Raw genomic sequence first — 19,898 nt, 5'->3', positions numbered from 1 at the left:
AATGAGTTAAATATTAAAAGTGAGCCTTACATTTAACTTTGTGTTTTCTGAAATCCAAAGCAGAAATGAAATCACGTTAACTTATCTGATGCTCATCATCTGATAAATGGCCTGTGCAGCTCCTATGGAAAGTGACTTTTCTCCTAACACTGGCATCTGAGGGTAAGTGTTCACACTGCTCCTCACAGGAGGTATACTGGGTACGGAGCAGAAGGGCCACACCCATGCATGCCTGCACGCAAAGGCACACACATTCATCCTTCAGAAGAGACGCTTTGCTTTTCAGTATTAAATAGTTAGGGCCTGGTGGGTGAGCTCTCCGGAGATTTCCCATGGGTACACAGAGGGGTGTTCTTTATTGTTTTCTAAAACTCTCACCAAGAAATTTTGTTCGAGAGCACGGGCCAGTGGATCAGATCACTGAGAATACCACCCATCCTATTGTCAGTTTACACACATTTAAAAAAACATGGATTTAGATTATTCCTTTCCATCCCAAAGAATGGACCAGTTTCCAGGTTCGCATCTGTAAAACAGCCTGTCCAGCGGCTTTCCCGAGAGTGCAGGCTGGCCTCCACCTTCCCACTCCACACAGCCTCCCCGACCCCTCTGAGCCGGATGACCAGAGGGGTCTGTGACAGGGAGACCGACTTCATCCACGGAGGGTCTGCTTCTCAATGCTTGTGAATAATCAGAGATAACAGACTTCTCTGTGAAAACCATGATTGCCCAACCAGGGGCAGGACCAAATGCTAGCAGGATTTATTGGCTTTGATGAACAAAAAGGTGTTTGTTTTTGCTGGTAATTAGAGTTCAGTAGCAAGCTATAAAGAGTTCTCTGAGAATTCTCAACAGACTGTAGCTAAAGGCTACTGGATTATGACTGAATCTAATCATTCATCTGCAGACCTCCCGAGTTAAGATGCCAGTATTTGATAAAGCACAACCACACAGACCACCGGAGAGGAATGTTCTTAATGTCCAAGGAGAAAAGGCGGCCTGCGTGTGCTCACGTGTGGGGGTGACTGCTGCCATGGGATGCAGCAGTTCTCATAAATATATCTCTTCAAAGGTCCACACACCCTGCGTGTTGGGCAATGTTTCGGCAACTCTGTACTCTCACAACTGTCAGAGAGTGGGTTCCCAGGTCCTACGAAGGGCTGGGTGGGGCATTTGACAGAGAGAAGTGGTTTGCAAAGCCATACGCATTTGCACTTTTCTTTCAGCACCCACTGTTGAATGTGGGGCTTTTTGTTGTTTTTTTTTTCTTAACAAATCTGAGATATGAATACAAATTTGACTACAATTAATTTAAAGTTATTTTCTAGTAGTATAGGCAAAAGAGGACGAGCAAGGTGCTGTCATCAATATTTTAAAATACTGTCGATTGAAGTTTGACAGAAAACAACAAAATTCTGTAAAGCAATTATCCTTCAATAAAAAAATAAATTAAAAAAATACTGTCAAGATGGAATAAATGTGTGCTGAGAGATAACTGCTCATCTTGCTTGTCTTGGCCAATAACTTGTTATTTTCTCCTTAATCCCAGAAAATACGCCTAAGATTATTTTCATTTACTCTACTCACATCATGATAACCAAGAGGAACAGAAAAGTCAACAACAAACTCTCCCACAGGAGTGAAAAAAATTAAAATGAGACCAGATAAACAAAACAAGGTAAAAAAAAAAAATCAAGCCCCAGATATGGCTAAGACGAGGGGACAGCAACTGCTTTTGTAGTCCTTACCCATTGCCTCTACTCTTGAGAAGCTTAAGTTCACATTTAGGATTCCAGGCATCTTACTATCTAGGGCACTAGGAAAACTTGACAATATATATATTTTCCCCAAGAACTAGATTTCCATTTAATTTTGTTCTCTTCAGTCCAATATAAATTTTCCCATTGTTTTGCATGTTTGGGCCTCCTCAGTTTATTTATTTAAAGTTCTTAAGCAGTCATCTCACAACGTTTCCTTCAGAGAAACATAAAACAGACAGCTACTCCAGGAGGAAGAACAAGCCCTCGGGCCGCAGGTTGAGAGTCAGCTGGCCTCCTGCCGCCTGAGGCTCCCTGCAAGTGATCTCAGCCTGGGCCAGCCTCTCAACCCCCAGCCCTGCTGTCTCCTCATCTGAAACACCAGCAGGCAGCCTCAGATTCTGTCCACACCGTCTTTGGGCTCTAGGGTTCTGTGGTTCTTTCTTCCTCAAGGGGAGAATTGCCAATGGACAAAGGGCGTAACTGATGATTCTTTAAGACACTGACGTTCTACTTTCAGAAAGTTGGACTTTGAAACTGGCTGGAAAAAAAAAATTCAACCGCACGAAGATAATCCCACTATCTGAATATATTTAGAGTGAATCAAAATCGTGCTGATCTGGGAAAGGGGATGCAACTCACGACAACACTAAGACCTCTTCCTTTTACAGTGTGTGCTTCAAGAACAGACCAACCTCAAATGAGCATTTCCACTCTCAGAGTCTGTTCAGTGATCTCCTGGATTCCCTGAAGGACTGGGACTCAGGCTTGCCCAGGGCCCTACTCAAGAGGAAGCAAAGGCACCCAGTAACACTGTTTTGGAACTTCCAGAATCTGAGTGAAAATAATATGTATTCAGAAAAGCATTTAAAGAGGCAGAACAATCCAGAGTCTGATACTTACTTGTGGCCCAGCTCATGAGCGATGGTAAAGGCCAAATTGAGGCCATTGTCTTCGGCAAGCACACATTTCCTCTTAGCACTGCACACACCTCCTAAGTAAGCAATTCCTGCAGCAGAGACACAAAACACATCCTCTTCAGAACATGCGAGGTCCTGACCTCGCAGGGCAAATCCACACGGTCAACATCACACACCATCGAGAGGGGCAAGCGGGGGCGAGGATGACCACGGACTGGGCCTGTCACTCCAGAGCTCATGGAGACTGGCTGGTCGGTGTGGGATGCTTCTGTATTTGTCTAATGATAATAATAACCACCACAAGCATCTCTCGAGCATTTAACACATATCAGGCTGAGCAGTTGGCACATCTTTTCTAACAAAGTCCTCATTAGCCAGAATGGAGGCAACAGGGAAACTGCGGTTCAGAGAGGAAAGGTAACTTTCCCAAGGTCCCCTGGACTGGCACCTGGAGCTGGAGGCTGAGGCAGCCAACGTCAGCATCCAGGGCCAGGGTCAGGCGAGGCCAGCAAGGCGAGATGCCCAGCGTGCAAGGTTCAAGGACAGGACCCCGAGGGGGCGAGCAGGCCCCTTCAGACTCCGTGCCCCGGGCCTCCGCGTCCCTCGTCCCAGGCCCAGCCCCGCCAGGGTTAATGCTCTCAGAGGGTGAGCCAGAGCAGGGCCAGGGCTCACTCAGAGCAGGCCAAGGACAGCGGGAAGGTTCAGGAAAATGTCTCAGGAGCCCCTCGGAGGAGGAGACCGGGTCCTGGGAGGAGTGAAAGACACCAGAAGAGTAAGGGCCGGGAGGCCATCTGGGAAGATGGATCCCGCGGTCCGATGGCTCATCCCCGCACACACGTGAGGGACCCCAGGACCTGCCCTGAGACGGGAAGACTGTGGCAGCGCAACTAGGGGAACCAGACTCAGGAGGACACCGTGAGTAAGGGGCTGAGGACAGAGGATGGGAAGGGGCTGGGTTGTGGTGGGCGATGGGGTGAGGACAGAGGATGGGAGAGGGCTGGCCTGTGGGGGCGATGGGGTGAGGGCAGAGGATGGAGGGGGCGGCCTGTGGGGGTGATGGGGTGAGGACAGAGGGAGGAGGCGGCCTGTGGGGCAATGGGGTGAGGACAGAGGATGGAGGGGGCGGCCTGTGGGGGCGATGTGGTGAGGGCAGAGGATGGGAAGGGGCTGGGTTGTGGGGGCGATGGGGTGAGGACAGAGGATGGCAGGGGGTCAGCCTGTGGGGAAGATGGGGTGAGGACAGAGGATGGGAGGGGGTCGGCCTGTGGGGAAGATGGGGTGAGGACAGAGGATGGAGGGGGCGGCCTGTGGGGGCAATGGGGTGAGGACAGAGGATGGGAGGGGGTCGGCCTGTGGGGGTGATACAGTGAGGACAGAGGATGGGAAGGGGCCGGCCTGTGGGAGAGATGGGGTGAGGACAGAGGATGGGAGGCGGTCGGCCTGTGGGGTGATGGGGTGAGGACAGAGGATGGGAGGGGGGGATGGGGTGAGGACAGAGGATGGAGGGGGTGGCCTGTGGGGGAGATGGGGTGAGGACAGAGGATGGGAGGGCCCGGCCGTGGGGGCAATGGGGTGAGGCAGAGGACGGAGGGGGCGGCCTGTGGGGGTGATGGGGTGAGGGCAGAGGATGGAGGGGGGGTGCCTGTGGGGGCGATGTGATGAGGACAGAGGATGGGAAGGGGCTGGGTTGTCAGGGCGATGGGGTGAGGACAGAGGATGGGAGGGGGCCGGCCTGTGGGGAAGATGGGGTGAGGACAGAGGATGGGAGGGGGCCGGCCTGTGGGGGCGATGCAGTGAGGACAGAGGATGGGAAGGGGCCAGCCTGTGGGAGAGATGGGGTGAGGACAGAGGATGGGAGGGGGCGATGTGATGAGTACAGAGGATGGGAGGGGGCAATGGGGTGAGGACAGAGGATGGAGGGGGCGGCCTGTGGGGGCGATGTGGTGAGGACAGAGGATGGGAGGGGGCAATGGAGTGAGGACAGAGGATGGGAGGGGGCAATGGGGTGAGGACAGAGGATGGGAGGGGGCGGCCTGCGGGGTGATGGGGTGAGGACAGAGGATGGGAGGGGGTGATGGGGTGAGGACAGAGGATGGAGGGGGCGGCCTGTGGGGGCGATGGGGGTGTTCCAGGGGAGCAAAGCTGTTCTGCTACAGAGGCCCAGGAAAAGGAGAGGGCCTTGGATGGACTGGGCACAGCTGTAGGTCACGGGCATCAGCCGTGCATGGCTGCTCGTCTCCGGGGTGACAGCACCTGTGGCGGCTCTGCACACTCCTTCGCAGCTCTGAACCTTGGAAGGACATCCCCGTGGTCCTGTCCAAGGACCCTCAGCACGGGGCCTGGGACGGGACTTGAGTGCTGGTGGCGGCTGACTCCCCACTGTGTCCTGTGACATGAATGAGGGGCTGGGGGCCCGGGGTGGGTTGGCGGGTCACAGGCCTGGGCGGGCCCAGTGTGGCCCTTGCTGTGGGCTCACAGGGGTGCAGAGCGGGCAGTGGCTACAGCCAGGCGCGCACGGACCGGTGGCGCTGGTGACCAGGGCCTCTGCCCGCCGGCCCGCCCCTGGGAAGGGCTGTGGCCACACGCGGCTCCCTCAAAGCGCTCAAGGAGTCTTGGGAGCGAAGGGAGGCCCTGCAGGCACAGGGGCCAGGCGGGAAGGAGCTGGCAGAGACAGTAAGTAGGGGGATTTAGTAATTAAAAATGAACCTCCCTCCCCACTCCCAAAGAACTAAACCTACATCCTGTTTGTTGACATCAAGACTAAGCTGGGGCAGACCTCCGGCACACACAGGGCCCCGTCACGACCCCTGCGAGGACCAGCTCAGCACAGGAGCTGGGCACCAGAGCACACACCTGCTTTTATTTGGAAACATGCCTGGCCAGGGTTGAAGTTTTTGTTTTGTTTTCCATAAGAAAAGAAAAGAAAGGAAATGCTCTTTGGCCTCAAGATGTGTTTTCTGCATGCGGGCATCTTAATGCAGACTACAGGAAGGAAGAAAATGACAACCAGAAAGGACATGATCTGCCTTTGCGGTGCCTTCAAGGTCATTACTCTGGTTTTGTTTTAAAAATGCTTTGTGGGCTGCTGCAAAAAGTCTGGCAGTGAGCGGGGCGGAAAGCTTCCACACGGCACTGACGGCATCCGCGTGCCACACACACGCACACACTCAAACATACCCCTGGTCTGCCCAGCCTCCTGGGTCAGTGAATCAATCGGAAACAATCAGACGTGCTCGCCCCAAGGAGTCGTCTGGTGAAGGGGAAGGACAGACATCCAGGGCCAGCTGTGCTGAGCTTGCTGTCCCGGGACCGCCCGCTGAACCAGCAGACTTCAAATACCACAGAAGTACGCCCCGGCCCCGCCTGCACTCAGCACCGGAATGGGGCATTGTGAACTTCCACTCTGGGCAACACGCAAGGCTGGGGAACTACTAAGGGGAAGGCCTCTCAATTATCGCATTTTAGTTTCTCCAAGGTGCAGATGACTTTTTTTTTTAAATTAGAAAATGAAGCCTTGGTTTATAAGAGATGCTCCCAGACAATGGTGGATTAAGGTCTAGTGTTTTTAGTGATTTATTCCAATTGTGAACTGCCTGGTCATAAAACCAAGCAAGGCAAAACACCTCAACAAAAACAGCCCAAAAATGGAGCACTGAAACTTGCAAGTTTATGAGCAATGCTGGGGGAAATGCTTAGAACTCGAAAACCAAAGCCTGGAGAGAAGCCCAGGTTGCTGTAAAAGCTCTGTAGGGAACAGATGGTAGTTAAGCTGGGAGCTGTGGGGTAAACACAGCCCACCACTGTTCCATGTTTCCTGGGAACAGCAGTGTAGAGAGCAGGCTGTGATGGAGACACGGAGACACCCTGTTACCTCCGCAAAGGCACCAACTTGAACACCCCACTGGATCCCACCTCAGCACTTGTCAAGAAACGAGGGAAACCCAGTTTTCTCAGCATTGATGTTGTTTTTTAAAGTAAAAAATGAAGTCTGTAAACATAAGTTCTGCTAATGCCCATGCTGAAACTGGAAGCAGAGGGACCTTCTTGTGGAACTGGAATTCCCCACAGACAGCAAGGATTTCTCAGACCCCAGAGTGGTGCTTTCAATGGTTTCGGCCTTCCATGATTTAAAATTCTCCACCAGAGAAATCAGAGTAGAATTTAGTTTTGAAATCTTAAAAAACATCAATTCCACATGTTTGCAGAGCTCCTTGGAACAAAAGCGAAGCAGAAAGGCAACTGGCATTTATTAGGGTTCTCCTCACAGGCTAGGTCAGCTCTGCATGCATGGTCCTCCCTTATCTGGAAGGTGTTACTGGCCCCACTTTACAGGCAGGGGAGGGAAGGTTCAGCATCCAGTTACATGGCTGGTCAGGGCTCAGACTTGGGTACAAACGCAGGGCTCTCTTTCTCCAGCGCCCACGCCCCCCCAGGCAAACCCTGGGCACCCCACACCAAAGTTTTGACAACCAGCAACAACGATAAGCTTGAAGGATTTAAAAGATTTTCATAAATCTTAATGTGCACTTATGCTGAAATGTGGGTGGGATACAGTAAAGGTTTCACATGTTCAAGTCCAAATTCTTTAATCCTAAAGATGAAAAGACTTGAGGGATATATGCGGTCATATTAACAGTAGCAGAGTTACCTCTAGGACATGGTTAAATCATTACAGATCTTTATACTTTTTTCCTTTTGGCTTAAACCTAGTACAATGAATATATACTATGAAAATTAAAGGTATTGGTTATATTTCATTTATTCAAGGTGACATACAACAGGCAGAGGTGAGAGACTAACAAACCAACAACAACAAGAAAAACTATCCGGATTTTGATTCTGAGTGTACAGCCCTGAAGGCAGTAGATATGAAGCAAGTTTACAGTCAACACATAATTTGGTGTGTGCTTGTATCCTAAGGGCAACTCACTCCATTTCTATGAAAGCCTTGGCACAGATTAGGAAAAGCAATATACATTTTGGAAAGTCTGAAATCCTGGAGTTACAGATGAAGGGCTGTAAAGTGTTTTCCTGACGCCTGGAGAAGTGTATCTTGTTCATCACAAAGCAGATCACATCCACCAGAGCCTCCCAACCCAGTTTCTCAGGCAAATCAACTCAGTGTGGACACACACTTCTCCATTCCTTTTCTTGGTAGGAGCACAAGCTTGAGGAGCAAATTGGGTGAGATGGTTTAATTTCTTTTTCAGTGGAAAACTGTGTGGTGTAAGCACATAATTCTTAGACTTAGAGTTGACCATATGATCTTTTCTAGATTTAAAGAGTAAACAACACCCAATTGTATAAATTCTGGTTTATCCAGCAAATTGTCTATGTAAACAGTTTACAGCTGCTGGCCCTGTTGCCCATTACTCAGACCTTCTTGGGCTCTGCCTCTGAGAGAGATGGTCAACTTTCTCCCACCAGCCGCTCCAGAAATCAACACCATCATGATTATCCCTGGCATACCATGCTGCCAATTATGAGATCGCAATTTACATCTATTCTCTCGGCAATCACAGCAGTACAGATTGAGTTTCATGCTCAGGCTTGTCAACAAGTCCTTGCGCTCTTGGAAACTCACTAAGTGGCTGGAGGTATGATGTGAATTTGTGAACGGCATTAGGAGCAAATGTCTTAGAACCCAGGATGTGACCGATGAAAAGTAACTATGGTCTATTCTTATTACTCACGGTTACTTGGATTCTAAAGGGAAGCTCTGAACCCTGAATTCTGGAATAGAGAACAACTGGTCCTAGGGGAAATACAGGGTTTGGTTCCTGTGAGCCTCTGATCACATTTTGTCAACTGACACACAACTTTGTTTTATGTGTGTTTCTGCTTAAAGACACCTATTCAATACGTATCATTGATTCATCAACATTGAACTCAGTGCCAGCAGTCTGTAACTCAAGGCTGAACAAAGTTCATCTAGTGTTTTCCTTGCAAGGCATGTGGCAACCTGGAGCTCTGAAACACTAATCAGCACTTCAGCACTATCCTTGGAGGCCACTTGAAAGAGCAAAATCACCACCAAAAGCAGAAAAGCGCGAACAACAAGGTGCCAGACAGACCTCAGAAAGGACACTTGCTCACAGCATGGGAGCTGCAACGAGAAAGGAAAACACGGCCTTGTCTGACCTCTCCTGGGAACATGCCTGTTGGGTGACTCAAGTATTTCACCATTCTCCATGTATCTGCAAATGACCACAGAAGTACTGCAAGTACCGATTTGGGAGTTTCAAATAAATTTTAATGAGTAGATGAATTCACAAATGCAGACTCTATGAACGAGGAAAATTGGCTGCATTCTCCAAAACCATGTCTTTTATCAGGCACAATGAAGTTCTTATCAGTCGCAGTAAGGAAAATCACTTCTCATTTACATTTCCAAATATGCTGCTTATATTTCCTAACTCTATCCTATTCGGTTAACTGACTCAGGCCCTTCTCTGTAATTCTGCTTCTGCAATCTCTGAGATCAGTGGTTCACAGGGTCATTGTAAGTCACTGACCCCCTAAAGGTTTCTGCACAAAGTGGACAGAGCCCCATATATGCTGAAGAACAGGCATAGCTTCTAATAAATCAGGAAAGAAGGTTCATGGTAAGTGTCTGGAGAGGTGGCAAGGGCAGGAGAGGGAACCACTTGGGACTGAGGGACACTGCTTTCCAGCCCAGCCCTGCCCATGGCTTTCTGCCCTGGCACAGGGCCCCCATGTCCCAGGGGGCACAGCAGGACAGCCTGTCCCAGACTCAGCCCTGTGTTAGCAATTCCCCCACAAGTAGGAATCCCCATCTCCCTGCTCTTCTGGGTCCCTTGGGGTCAGGCACAGTGGAAGGAAGATGAGTTAATAAGGTCTTTATCCCTACACCATGGATGGGGGTGGGAGGCAATGGCTTAAAAAGCGGCACTGGTTCCCTCCTTAAACATGAGCACTGCAGAAGTTGCCACTGCAATACAAAACTGTCCATGGCAAACATCTATCTAACCTGGAAGCACTGATGAACTAAAAACCCAGCAGCTCACAAAGGTCAAATGAAGCAGTAAACAGACAAAGTGTGAAGGGCTCACATGCCTGATTTTGAAACAATACCAAGTTAGAGTAATCAAAGCAGTGTGCTACATACATAGACATTCAGATCAACTGAACAGAACTGAGAATCCAGAAATAAATCTTCACATTTACAGTCAACTGACTTTTGACAAAGGTGCCAAGACCATCCAATGAAGGAAAGAAGAGTCCTTTTCAACAGATGGTGATGAGACAAATAGATACCCAATGTCAGAACCCCTTCCTTCGATCATACACAAAAATGAACTCCAAACGGATTGCAGACCTAAATGTAACAGCTAAAATGATAAATCTCCCAGAAGAAAACAGAAGTAAATCTCTGATCAGAGAGGAAGGCAAAGCCTTCTCAGATGTGACACCAAAAGCATGAGTGGGGATAAAAAAATCCCACGCCAGTGTGTTTACCAATGCAGACATGGTCTCCTTGGGGTCCGCTCCTCCCACAAAGGAGAATGTCTGGGTGGGGGCTGGGAGTGAGGTGGGGAGAGGAGGCATTCCCAGCCAAGCCGGGAATGTGCTGACACCTCCCCAAGGAAGCTGTCCAGCCGCGCTGCCTACATTATGGCTTCCTGCTAAGTGGGACCGTCCCAGCAGCCTCTGGGCTACAGGCTAGCTCATGCGGCCGTGTCAAATCCACGTGAGCTGTGCTTTGTGTGTGCATGGGCAGGGTGTGTGTGTGTGCGTGTGTGCGCATGCATGCATGGGTGTGTGTGTGTGCACATGCACGCATGGGTGTGTGTGTGTGTGTGCACATGCATGCATGGGCGGGTGTGTGTGTGTGTTTGTGTGTGCATGGGTGTGTGTGTGTGTGTGCATGGGCAGGTGTGTGTGTGTGTGCATGGGCATGTGTGTGTGTGTGTGTGTACCTGGGCAGGTGTGTGTGTGTGTGTACATGGGCAGGTGTGTGTGTGTATGGGCGGGGGTGTGTGCATGGGTGGGGGTGTGTGTGTACATGGGCGGGTGTGTGTGTGTGCGCGTGCACACATGGGTGTGTGTGTGTACATGGGTGTGTGTGTGTGCGTGCACACATGGGTGTGTGTGTGTACATGGGCGGGTGTGTGTGTGTGCGTGCACACATGGGTGTGTGTGTGTACATGGGTATGTGTGTGTACATGGGTGGGTGTGGTGTGTGTGTGTGTGTGTGTCTTGATTACGGTCAGAACCAGAAAAGACAATGTGCGCTGGGTCGCACCCCAGCTTAGGACAAACATGCCCTCAGTCTGGGCATCCCAGGCATCTCCAGGATCTAGGGCTTTAGGAAGAGACACCACCCCTAGTGAGGGAAGCACACAGCAAGACCCCCAGAGGACTCGAGGGTTGCTGGGCTAGAGCCGAGACTCCCACAAGATAAGAGAGTGAAATGTAAACGGAGGAGTCAATTCTTGCCGGGTTCACAAACTGGAACTGAAAAATTTATCCAAAAGGTTTGCGGCACTCTGTGGAAACCGAAACCTATTGGGAGATGGGGAGGGAAGAGGAAACTGTTGACATTCAACAGCCCACATCCAGTTTGAGCCAGGTGAGCAGAGACGCCGTGCAGGCTTCCTATGCTCCAGCAAGACGGTGCTTGTGTCTGGGAAGAGGATCCCCAGGGAGCAGACAGGGCTCCTCCAAAAGCTCAAGAGGCCTCTCCTTGGAGCGAGCACAGAGGCTCAGGGGCTTCTGCCTCAGGCCCAGACCCCCACCAGAAGGGCCCCAGAAAGTTCACCTCAGGACGTCAAAGGAAGGAGGTCTGTGCCGAGATCCCGAGACTCTCTCATTTCGACAAATACTTCGCGCAGTGTTTCCTGACTGCCTGAATGTTACAGCATCAGGCCAGGCACAAGAACCGAAGATGAACCAAAGGACTGCAGGCCATGGGAAACAGTCCCAAGAACACCATTCCAGCAAGAAGACAGGGAGGCAGGTGGAAAGGTGAGCAGACATTTAAAAGTCAAGCTCAGGGCCCGACAGGTGGGCGCTGGGGTCTCTAAGGGACAATCGTCCCAGTGTCCTGTGTCCAGGTCTGGGCTCCCGGGACAGCAGACAACGGAGACTGCAGATGGAGCTGGCTCTGGGTCCCCTGCTCCGCCATGCAGCCTCAGCCCCCTGCTTGGGGTGACCGGTCACAGCAGAGGACCCTCCCCACCCCTGCAGAACCACGCCCTCCTCACTCTCGCCTTCGGTCACATTTCTGGACGCCCTGGCCACGCTGGCTCCGCCGGCAGGAGTCTGCTGGCAGCACTGTGAGTGCAGCAGGGATGCAGGCCTTTAAGCTTCATTTCAAAGACATCCAAAGCCTTGTGTGTGCTCCCCGAGCACCACAGAGAGAAACAGACTCTGCCAAGCCTGCTTGGTGTCTGCACCTCGGCAAGCTCTCCTGGGTGTGCACATGGACACATGTGGGTTTGTGTGTGGGCACACATGAGTGTGCCTGGATGCGGTTCTGGGCAGGCACCACCAGACAACATTCCTGAAAGGCGGCAGTGTGAGGTAGATGCCCACGATCCTGTAGTAAGGAACCCTGGTGGATTTTAGGAGTTTTACTACATTCCCATTGGCTCACCAACCTCACCATTTAGCATCTGTTTTTGTCAATAATTCCAGGGACCTTTAGCAGTCCTCCTTCCACAGCTTTGAGACTCCTCCACCCTCCTTTCTCACCATCATGCTTCCCCTCCCTGGGGGTGAGGATGCCCTCTCTTTCCCTAGGGAAAGTTGGGGTTTAGGGGGCAGGGGTCAAGATGTGCTTTCCTTAAAAACATCTCGGTCCTGTGGGATGTGGAAAATGACACAACCAAGGCTTCCACAGGGCCAGATATCCCAAAGGAGTACCTAAGAGTGGATGTGAAGTGTTCCCTGCAGAAATTCAAGTGCTACCGGGAAGAGGGCACACTCCTGACCTAGCCTGCTCATGGTCAAATGCACCCTGAGTCCTAATCTCCCTCAACAGTCCTGTCTGAACTAAATGTGCGAGAGCAGCGGCAGGCAGGGCGTGAGGCAAGACCACCACATCGGGATGGCAGCTGAGCTGGACGAAGGTGTGGTGGCTGGGAGCTGGGGGGAAAGGACTCCCTGGGGCAGCGCCCAGTGCAGGGCCTCCACCTGGCTGAGGGAGTGCTTGCCAGAGGGCAGGCACACAGATGCCCACGTTATACAGACCCACCACGTGACAGAAGCGGCTTCCCCAGAGGGAGAGGATGCCAAGGGGCACAAGCGAGTCTGCCCAGGGGCTGGCGCTCTCTGATCACCAGACCTGGGTTCCAGCCACACCAAGCGCTCACTTTCAAATACTCACTGAGCAGCACATCTAGATGTGCTTGTTTTCATTGAATTTGAAAAATAGAAGAGGTGCTCACACAAGTGAAAAAGGAGAGTATGGACCTGATTTAATGATGGGAAACTGGTCAAGATTACTGGCCAGTTCAGATGATACTTTGTCTTGTCCCAGGAGCTAACATATAACCTGGTAACTACAGTTGATAAGACTGTATGATATAATCGAAATTGGTTTAGAGAGTATAACTTAAATGTTTTCACCTGCTCCCCCCAAAAAGTATGTTAATAAACTCCATGGGTGTGGGGGGGAATTCTTTTCACAAATTACCAAGTGGTACACTTTAAATATCTTAAATTTTTATTTGTTAGTGATACCTCAATAACACAGGGAGAGAAGACAAGTTATTTTAAGAGAATTCAAGGGTCTTAGGTTGATGAAGTCATAGTGCTATTAATTAGTTAATTAAAATGGTATTAATGAGTTAAGGTTTGCTTTTATCTGTATCCCCAGACTTGACCTGTTTACCTGTATTTCTTGGACCATATGAGGTGGCCTTATAAGTCTCTTTTACTGTCTCCCATTCTTCCAAGGACCCTTGCAATGGTATGTTCTTGAAACTTGCCTGAAGCAGCCTTGACAACAGCTTCCCTTCCTCTCATACTAATAACTGTATTTGTACAGAAGAATAAAATACAAGGCCATACGTAGAAATGCTTGCCAGGTTAGCAAAGAGAAGCTTTTTCAGAATAATTAAGAAACCACGTCTCTTGCTAAATGCTGAGCCCAGCAAAACCACCCTCTTGGGGATGAACTGTGGAACGTGAGTGCGAGCTGGGGTGAAGGTCCGCAGCACCAGGGCCCTTCCCCGCTGTGCTCTGTCCTGGGGCAAGCCGGGTGGGGAAAGTTCAGGCCCCAGGGCAGCTCTGGACAGCAGCTTCTGATGAAGGTCTGTCAGTGCCCACAGGCAGGATCCCACAGCCCCTCGACTAAAGAGAGGGTCCTCACACGGAAAGTTGGCCGTCATCTGGGTGCTGACTCAGCTCTCGTGAGTGAAAGTCCACCCACCAGGCCAGCCCTGACTCTGGAAAGCCTCAAGAGGCCTGGGGCGGGGGCTCTGCCTCTGCTGTCAGGAGGCAGAAATGACAGCATCCCATTTAAGCTAGCCTCTTAGAAAGGAATGCTGATGAGAAGTCAGGTGGGCCCCCAGCACACAGGGAGAAAACAGGCCGGCCTGCAGCAGGGCAGGCAGCAGACGAGGAAGACGCCCAGCCGGGGGAAGTGTCCCCCAGACGTGGCGGGGGGTGGATGGTTCGCCTTTGGGTTCAACATTTTACTGCTCTATGCTTATGGACACAGCTCGTACCTAATGCTCCGGTCTTAGTTCCTTCAAGCTGCTGTAACAAAATACCACAGAGACGTACTGCTCACAGTTCTGAAGGCTGGAAATCAGAGACTAAGATGCCAGCACGGTTGGGGGTGAGGGCTCTCACAGTCTGAGCCACAGTCTTCCTGTTGGGGCCTCATATGACAAAAGGGGCAGGGAATTCTGTGAGGTCCCTCTTACATGGCACTAATCTCAACCATGAGGGCTCCCTCCTCATCTCCTACCATCAGCACCTTGAGGGTTAGGGTTCCAACATATAGATCTGGAGGAACAGAAACATTCAGATCAGAACAGCTACCTTGGACCTCAAGACTATCCCCAGACTACAGAAAAACATGCATATCAGGGCCTGTGTTTGAATAAACAAACATTCATCTTTTAAGGAATTTCACACACTTCCATCTTGCCTCTGTGGTGATGATGATGGTCCCATGTTCCATTCCCAGGACCAGGTGATCCTTTGAACTCTGCTGTGGCCTTCCACTAAGGCTGGCCAGCTATCAGGCCCACACCTGCCCCAGACTCAGGCCACATCCAAAGGACTCACCACCCCAAACTGAATCTCCTCAAGTTTTCTTCCCCTTGAAGTTCAAAAGCTTGCAAATCTGGTCATTCTCTCTCCTCCTCCCTCTCTCCTTCCACCCCACCTCAGTAACCATCAAGTACTGCCATTTCCTGCTGCTCACAGACTCTGGAATTTGTTTCTTTCTTTTTGGTCCCAAGTCCAGAACCTTTAAGCTTGGATTATTGTGGCAGCTCCTCAGGGGTCATCTTTCCTGTTTCTCTCCACTCCAGTGAGTCCTTTAAAGGTGAGATTCAAGTGTCCTCTCTTCCCTTGATTCTCCCCTGCTCCTGCCAGCACATATCCCCTACCCCTCTAGAGCCTGTCATGATACCTTTACTTCATGATAAGCCCCATCTTCTTGCAGTCCAGTCATCTGACCAAATCTTAGGTCTGCAGGGATGTTAAGCATCTCTGAGCCAGCACCCACACACTATTTCATAATCAACATGGGCTAGTGTAGATTCAACAGGTTCTCAATAAGTTCCATAAATGAGTAAAAGGATACCAGTCCTACCAACTTAATCTTCACAAAAAGTACCCTCTACTGCTTAAGAAGTCAACTGGAGTCCGATGTATAAGACAGTGTGCTCAGGGCTGGTGCACTGGGATGACCCAGAGGGATGGGATAGGAAGGGATGTGGGAGGGGGGTTCAGGGTGGGGACACAGGTACACCCATGGCTGATTCATGTCAATGTATGGCAAAACCACTACAATATTGTAAAGTAATTAACTTCCCAAAAAAAAAAAAAAAGAAACCGACTGGAACCGGAAGGAATAAACAGTGAGGATGAGGATAAGGATACGATGATACTAACATAAAACCTGTGTGTACCAGACCCAATGCTAAAGATTTCCCTTCACTGTCTCATTTTATAGTTATAATCACTTGGTGAGGTAAATACTATTTGTTATCTCTATGACATTGATGAGAAACTAAGACCCTAAGACGTGGACAGCTCACTCGAGGTCAAACAGTGAGTGATGGAGCCTGGATCCCATCTTAGATCTTTTGGACCAGAGGCCTCACACCAAACTTAAGAGGCTGCAAGCTGGTGGCCACAGAAGAATTCAGACTATAAAAATGTTCTGTTTGGACCACTATGTAAAAAAAAAAAGAAAACTAACTAATCACCAACAATTAAAAATTAGGAGAAACTGCATAAAATTCAGATTTCCCGACTCTTCTTAAAATATCATATAACCAGAAAATGATAGACTGATCAGTTGATGGTGCCAGGACAACAACTGATCCAAGTGGAAACAAATGAATTAAAACCCCTACCTCAAACTACACTCACAAAAATAAGCTCTAAACAGAGTAAACTCTAAACAGTACAAATGTGAAAACAAAACTTTGAAAGGGTCAGAAGAAAATACAAGTAAATGTCATTATGATTTTACAATATTAAAAACACTTTAAAACAAGACCTAAGAAGCAGAAATCAGAAGGCAAAGGGCTGTTATGTAGCTAAATCCATGCATAAAATGTCTACATGACAAAAGTCATAGGCATAAAAGGACAGACACGAAGAAGATATTTTCAACTCACATGACCAAGGAAAGATTTACAGTCTTCCTGACTAACAGCCAGGGGTATGCAGGATATAGTCCCCAGAAGACAGCAGCTCATACGCGGCACGCTGGCAAAACCTGACGGTTGTCAGCCTTAAAGACTCAGATGCTGGGAATGAATAGAGTATAAGCTGGTATAAGGGCTGTTTCAGAGAGCAAGCTGGCTTGTCTAGAAAACCTGAGGGCTGTGAAAGTGACGTGGAATGGTCATAGCCTGGAAATGCCAGACTGTACTTCTGCACTGGCAAGCCCCAGCAGACTGGTCTTGTTAACAGGAAGGCCTACCAGCCATCACACACACACATACACACACACGTGCATACTGGTGTCCACACACACACACCTGCACACACACATGTGTGCACACATATAACTACCACCCTGTGAGGAGATGCTGTCCTCAGCCTCAGTTACAGCTAAGAAAATGGAAGCGTGCAGAGGGTGAGTCTCTGTCCCAGGCTGGAGCTGCAGCCAGGAAGGACAGCAGCTTCTGGCCGCAGCCCCTCCCGACCGCGCTGAGGGCGGGCGGGCCCGGAGCGGCAGGCAGGCCGGGACGGACCCAGCCAGCACTGCGCAGAATGCATGCCAGGGGCTGAAGGGGAAGTCTGCCAACTACTGTTCAAAGTCCAGGGAGTTCTCTGTTAAAACCCAAACCAAAAAGACTCTAACACAGATGGCTTTAACCCTTGAAACTGTGCAAAGTTTGGTATGTATCTGTGTATTTTTTGCAAGACGGTTTACGGCTTTCATCAAATTTCCAAAGGGGTCCATAACCTTAGAAAAGTTAAAAACACTAAACACAGGAATCCCAGAAAATAATCAAGGACATTCCCTAGGAAAAAATCCTTTCTGGATAGCCAAGTCAGAGCAAAAGATCCTGGGAAAATTATCCTTCAGCCCTCAGGGATTACCCAAGCATTCCTCAGAAGGTGATAACCACCAATGTTCTGTTGAATGTGCTTTTCTTTGCCAGATCTAAACTGAGTGACTCATGGAGTAAAAGAGTAAGGGTCTAACTGCCTTTATTCAACGAGGTTACTTTTAAAAGAGCAATCAAGGTAACACAAGGGTGAAAGGCGGACTTCATCAGTTAGGTGCATGCACTTCTTTAAGAAAATATCCAGAATTCAGTATTCAACTTAAATTGAACACTGTGGTTATAAAGAATCTAAAAATAAAAGACAAAAAATCTGAGAGACATGGGCTATTCATATACGCATATTGGCACATATACATGATTTACAAGTATATAATCCTAAGTGTTACAATAGACATACTTTCTTTAAAAAGAAACTACTCTTCTGTTTTATCAAGGGCCTACCTCTTCCCCTGGAGCTGCATTTAACTTTACTATACAATCTTTAGTAAAGATCTTTATAGTAGGATCTTTACTATATCTTGGAGCTTTTTACTGGGGCCTGGGAATTAAATAGGGAAATGTACTTTCCTCAGCAAAGTACACACTGACCTTTGTTACAAACTGTCTTTGTTTTCTGCAAATAAGTATTTCTAAAAAATGGATTTTGTTTGGATTTAATAGTAAAAACAATATAAAAGCCGCTTGTTGATTTTGTTCTCCACTTGCAGGAGACTTACTGACAAACTGCCATTCTCGTTCAGAAAATTTATGTCCACATCCACTCTGTCTGCCTCAAGTCTAAGGTCAGAGGAGCGCTTATTCTGCTCCGGCCAGTCCACAGCACGTGTCCCCTGAGGACATCTCACACAAGTGTCACCAGCACGGAACAGAGCAGAGCTTTGTTTTCCATAAATCGCTCTCAGTCTTGGTCTAACAAAAACAACCCAGCGAAACTCAGAGACAAGGCAGGAAAAGTCCCTCTAAAAATAGGTATGTCCTTTAAGACCATCTTCTGAGAGTGTGGAATTGCACACACTTTTTCAGGCATTGCGACCAGACTGTTGACCTGGCTACCATCCACTCTTCCCAGTACTGAAAACCAAAGAGCGTTCTAGGTTCATCTGCCTAGGCTGCCATCCACATAGGATCCCGAAATTATTTCTTAGTGGCACCACCTTAACCAGTCTCCCCAATTCCAAATAAGCTTCAGACTTCCTAAGACAGGCCTAGATTATCAACATGGGAACAGTGACATCACGGACAAGTGTCAGTTTGCTGTGACATTGTTTGTTACTCCCCAGCAAACATTGCTGACTCCTACAGGGATAGAACTGCCCCATTCCATTCAATTGTCCCACTGATCTTTTTTTGCACCAGTGTGGTATCATGAAATAAATATTAATTCCAACCCTCTCAACAGAAGATCTTCCATTCAAAAACATAATAACCCAAGAATGCGAACTGCTATTTCCTGATCCCTGCACTGTGCTGGGCAGGCTCTGGCTATAGCCAAAGACAGCCCCCATGACTGCGTTTGGAATGCAGAGGCAACAATAAATCAGATGGACTAGTGAACACAAGAATCAATCCAGAAGGTGGTGGGGCAAATTTTCCAAAGCAAAGTGAGATTTTGACGCAGAGGATCAGCTGCTCAGGAGATGAGGTGACGATTTTCCTGGACTCATTTTTAAATTTCATGTCTGGATCTCGTCTGGAACATCTACCAAATGGACTCAGGCCCAAATATCTGACATTCCTTTTGTAATCCCAGCCCTGTGACTGCCCCAGTGTCACGGCAGTGGGAACCTTACTTCTAGCCTTGATTTCAGATTATGACCGACTCTCCTTCATTATCTGAGCTCCTCCAGCACAGATAACCGCACAGGGAGTCTTTACACAGCCCCGGAGAACGGGGAGGCCTCCAGTGTGAAGATGTGCTGAGTCTCTACATGCTTCTATCAGCATGACATGTGGAAAGCTGAAGACAAGAACAAGCAGCTGGGGCCTTGGAAGGCACCATCTTCAGTGATCTCAGGGGCCACTCTCTGCATATGTGCTGGGGGCAAGGAGGCAGCCAGGTGGCAGGAGCCATCCTGAGGGACAGGGCCATTGCTGCCATCCAGGTGACATGCAGGAGAGCCGTGGGCTGATCTGGTGTGCGTGATAAAGGCAGGAGAAGTCTCTCCCCAGATGTAAAGGATGGTCCACAAGGCCCTGGGCCGCTCTATACCTGAAGGCAGGTGGACCACTCTTAAGGGAGTGTATCTCCATTCTCCTGCTCAAAGACATAAATGTCAGAGATGTCATATGCCACTGGCAGGATAGCTAGTGAACCCCAGGAGAGACCCCATTGCTTTGAGGATTGGTCTCAAACTCAAGAGTTATGAATTCACAATTAAGGTGTTAAATGATTCCCTCCAAGAAGACCAGGACTGCGCTGATCCAGGTAGAGCTGACTTAGCATCACTGCTTCCAACACATCCTTGGCTCCCCTGACCATTCTGAGG

General features: G+C 49.2%; 1 protein-coding gene across 2 annotated transcripts in view; it reads right to left on the bottom strand.

Annotated features, from left to right (window-relative positions):
* ADAMTS17 (ADAM metallopeptidase with thrombospondin type 1 motif 17) overlaps positions 1–19,898 on the bottom strand; it is a 395,361-nt gene that overhangs the window by 223,170 nt on the left and 152,293 nt on the right. For both annotated transcript variants that reach the window (XM_043434539.1, XM_043434540.1), the window contains exon 8: positions 2,661–2,766. In XM_043434539.1, the coding sequence (XP_043290474.1) occupies positions 2,661–2,766 (106 nt within the window). The remainder of the gene's footprint in view (positions 1–2,660; positions 2,767–19,898) is intronic.

Source organism: Cervus canadensis, chromosome 17 (genome assembly GCF_019320065.1).
Source record: "Cervus canadensis isolate Bull #8, Minnesota chromosome 17, ASM1932006v1, whole genome shotgun sequence".
NCBI classification, from domain to species: Eukaryota; Metazoa; Chordata; class Mammalia; order Artiodactyla; family Cervidae; genus Cervus; species Cervus canadensis.
The sequence above is the reverse complement of the archived record's forward strand: the minus strand, read 5'-3'. Positions and strand labels throughout refer to the sequence as shown.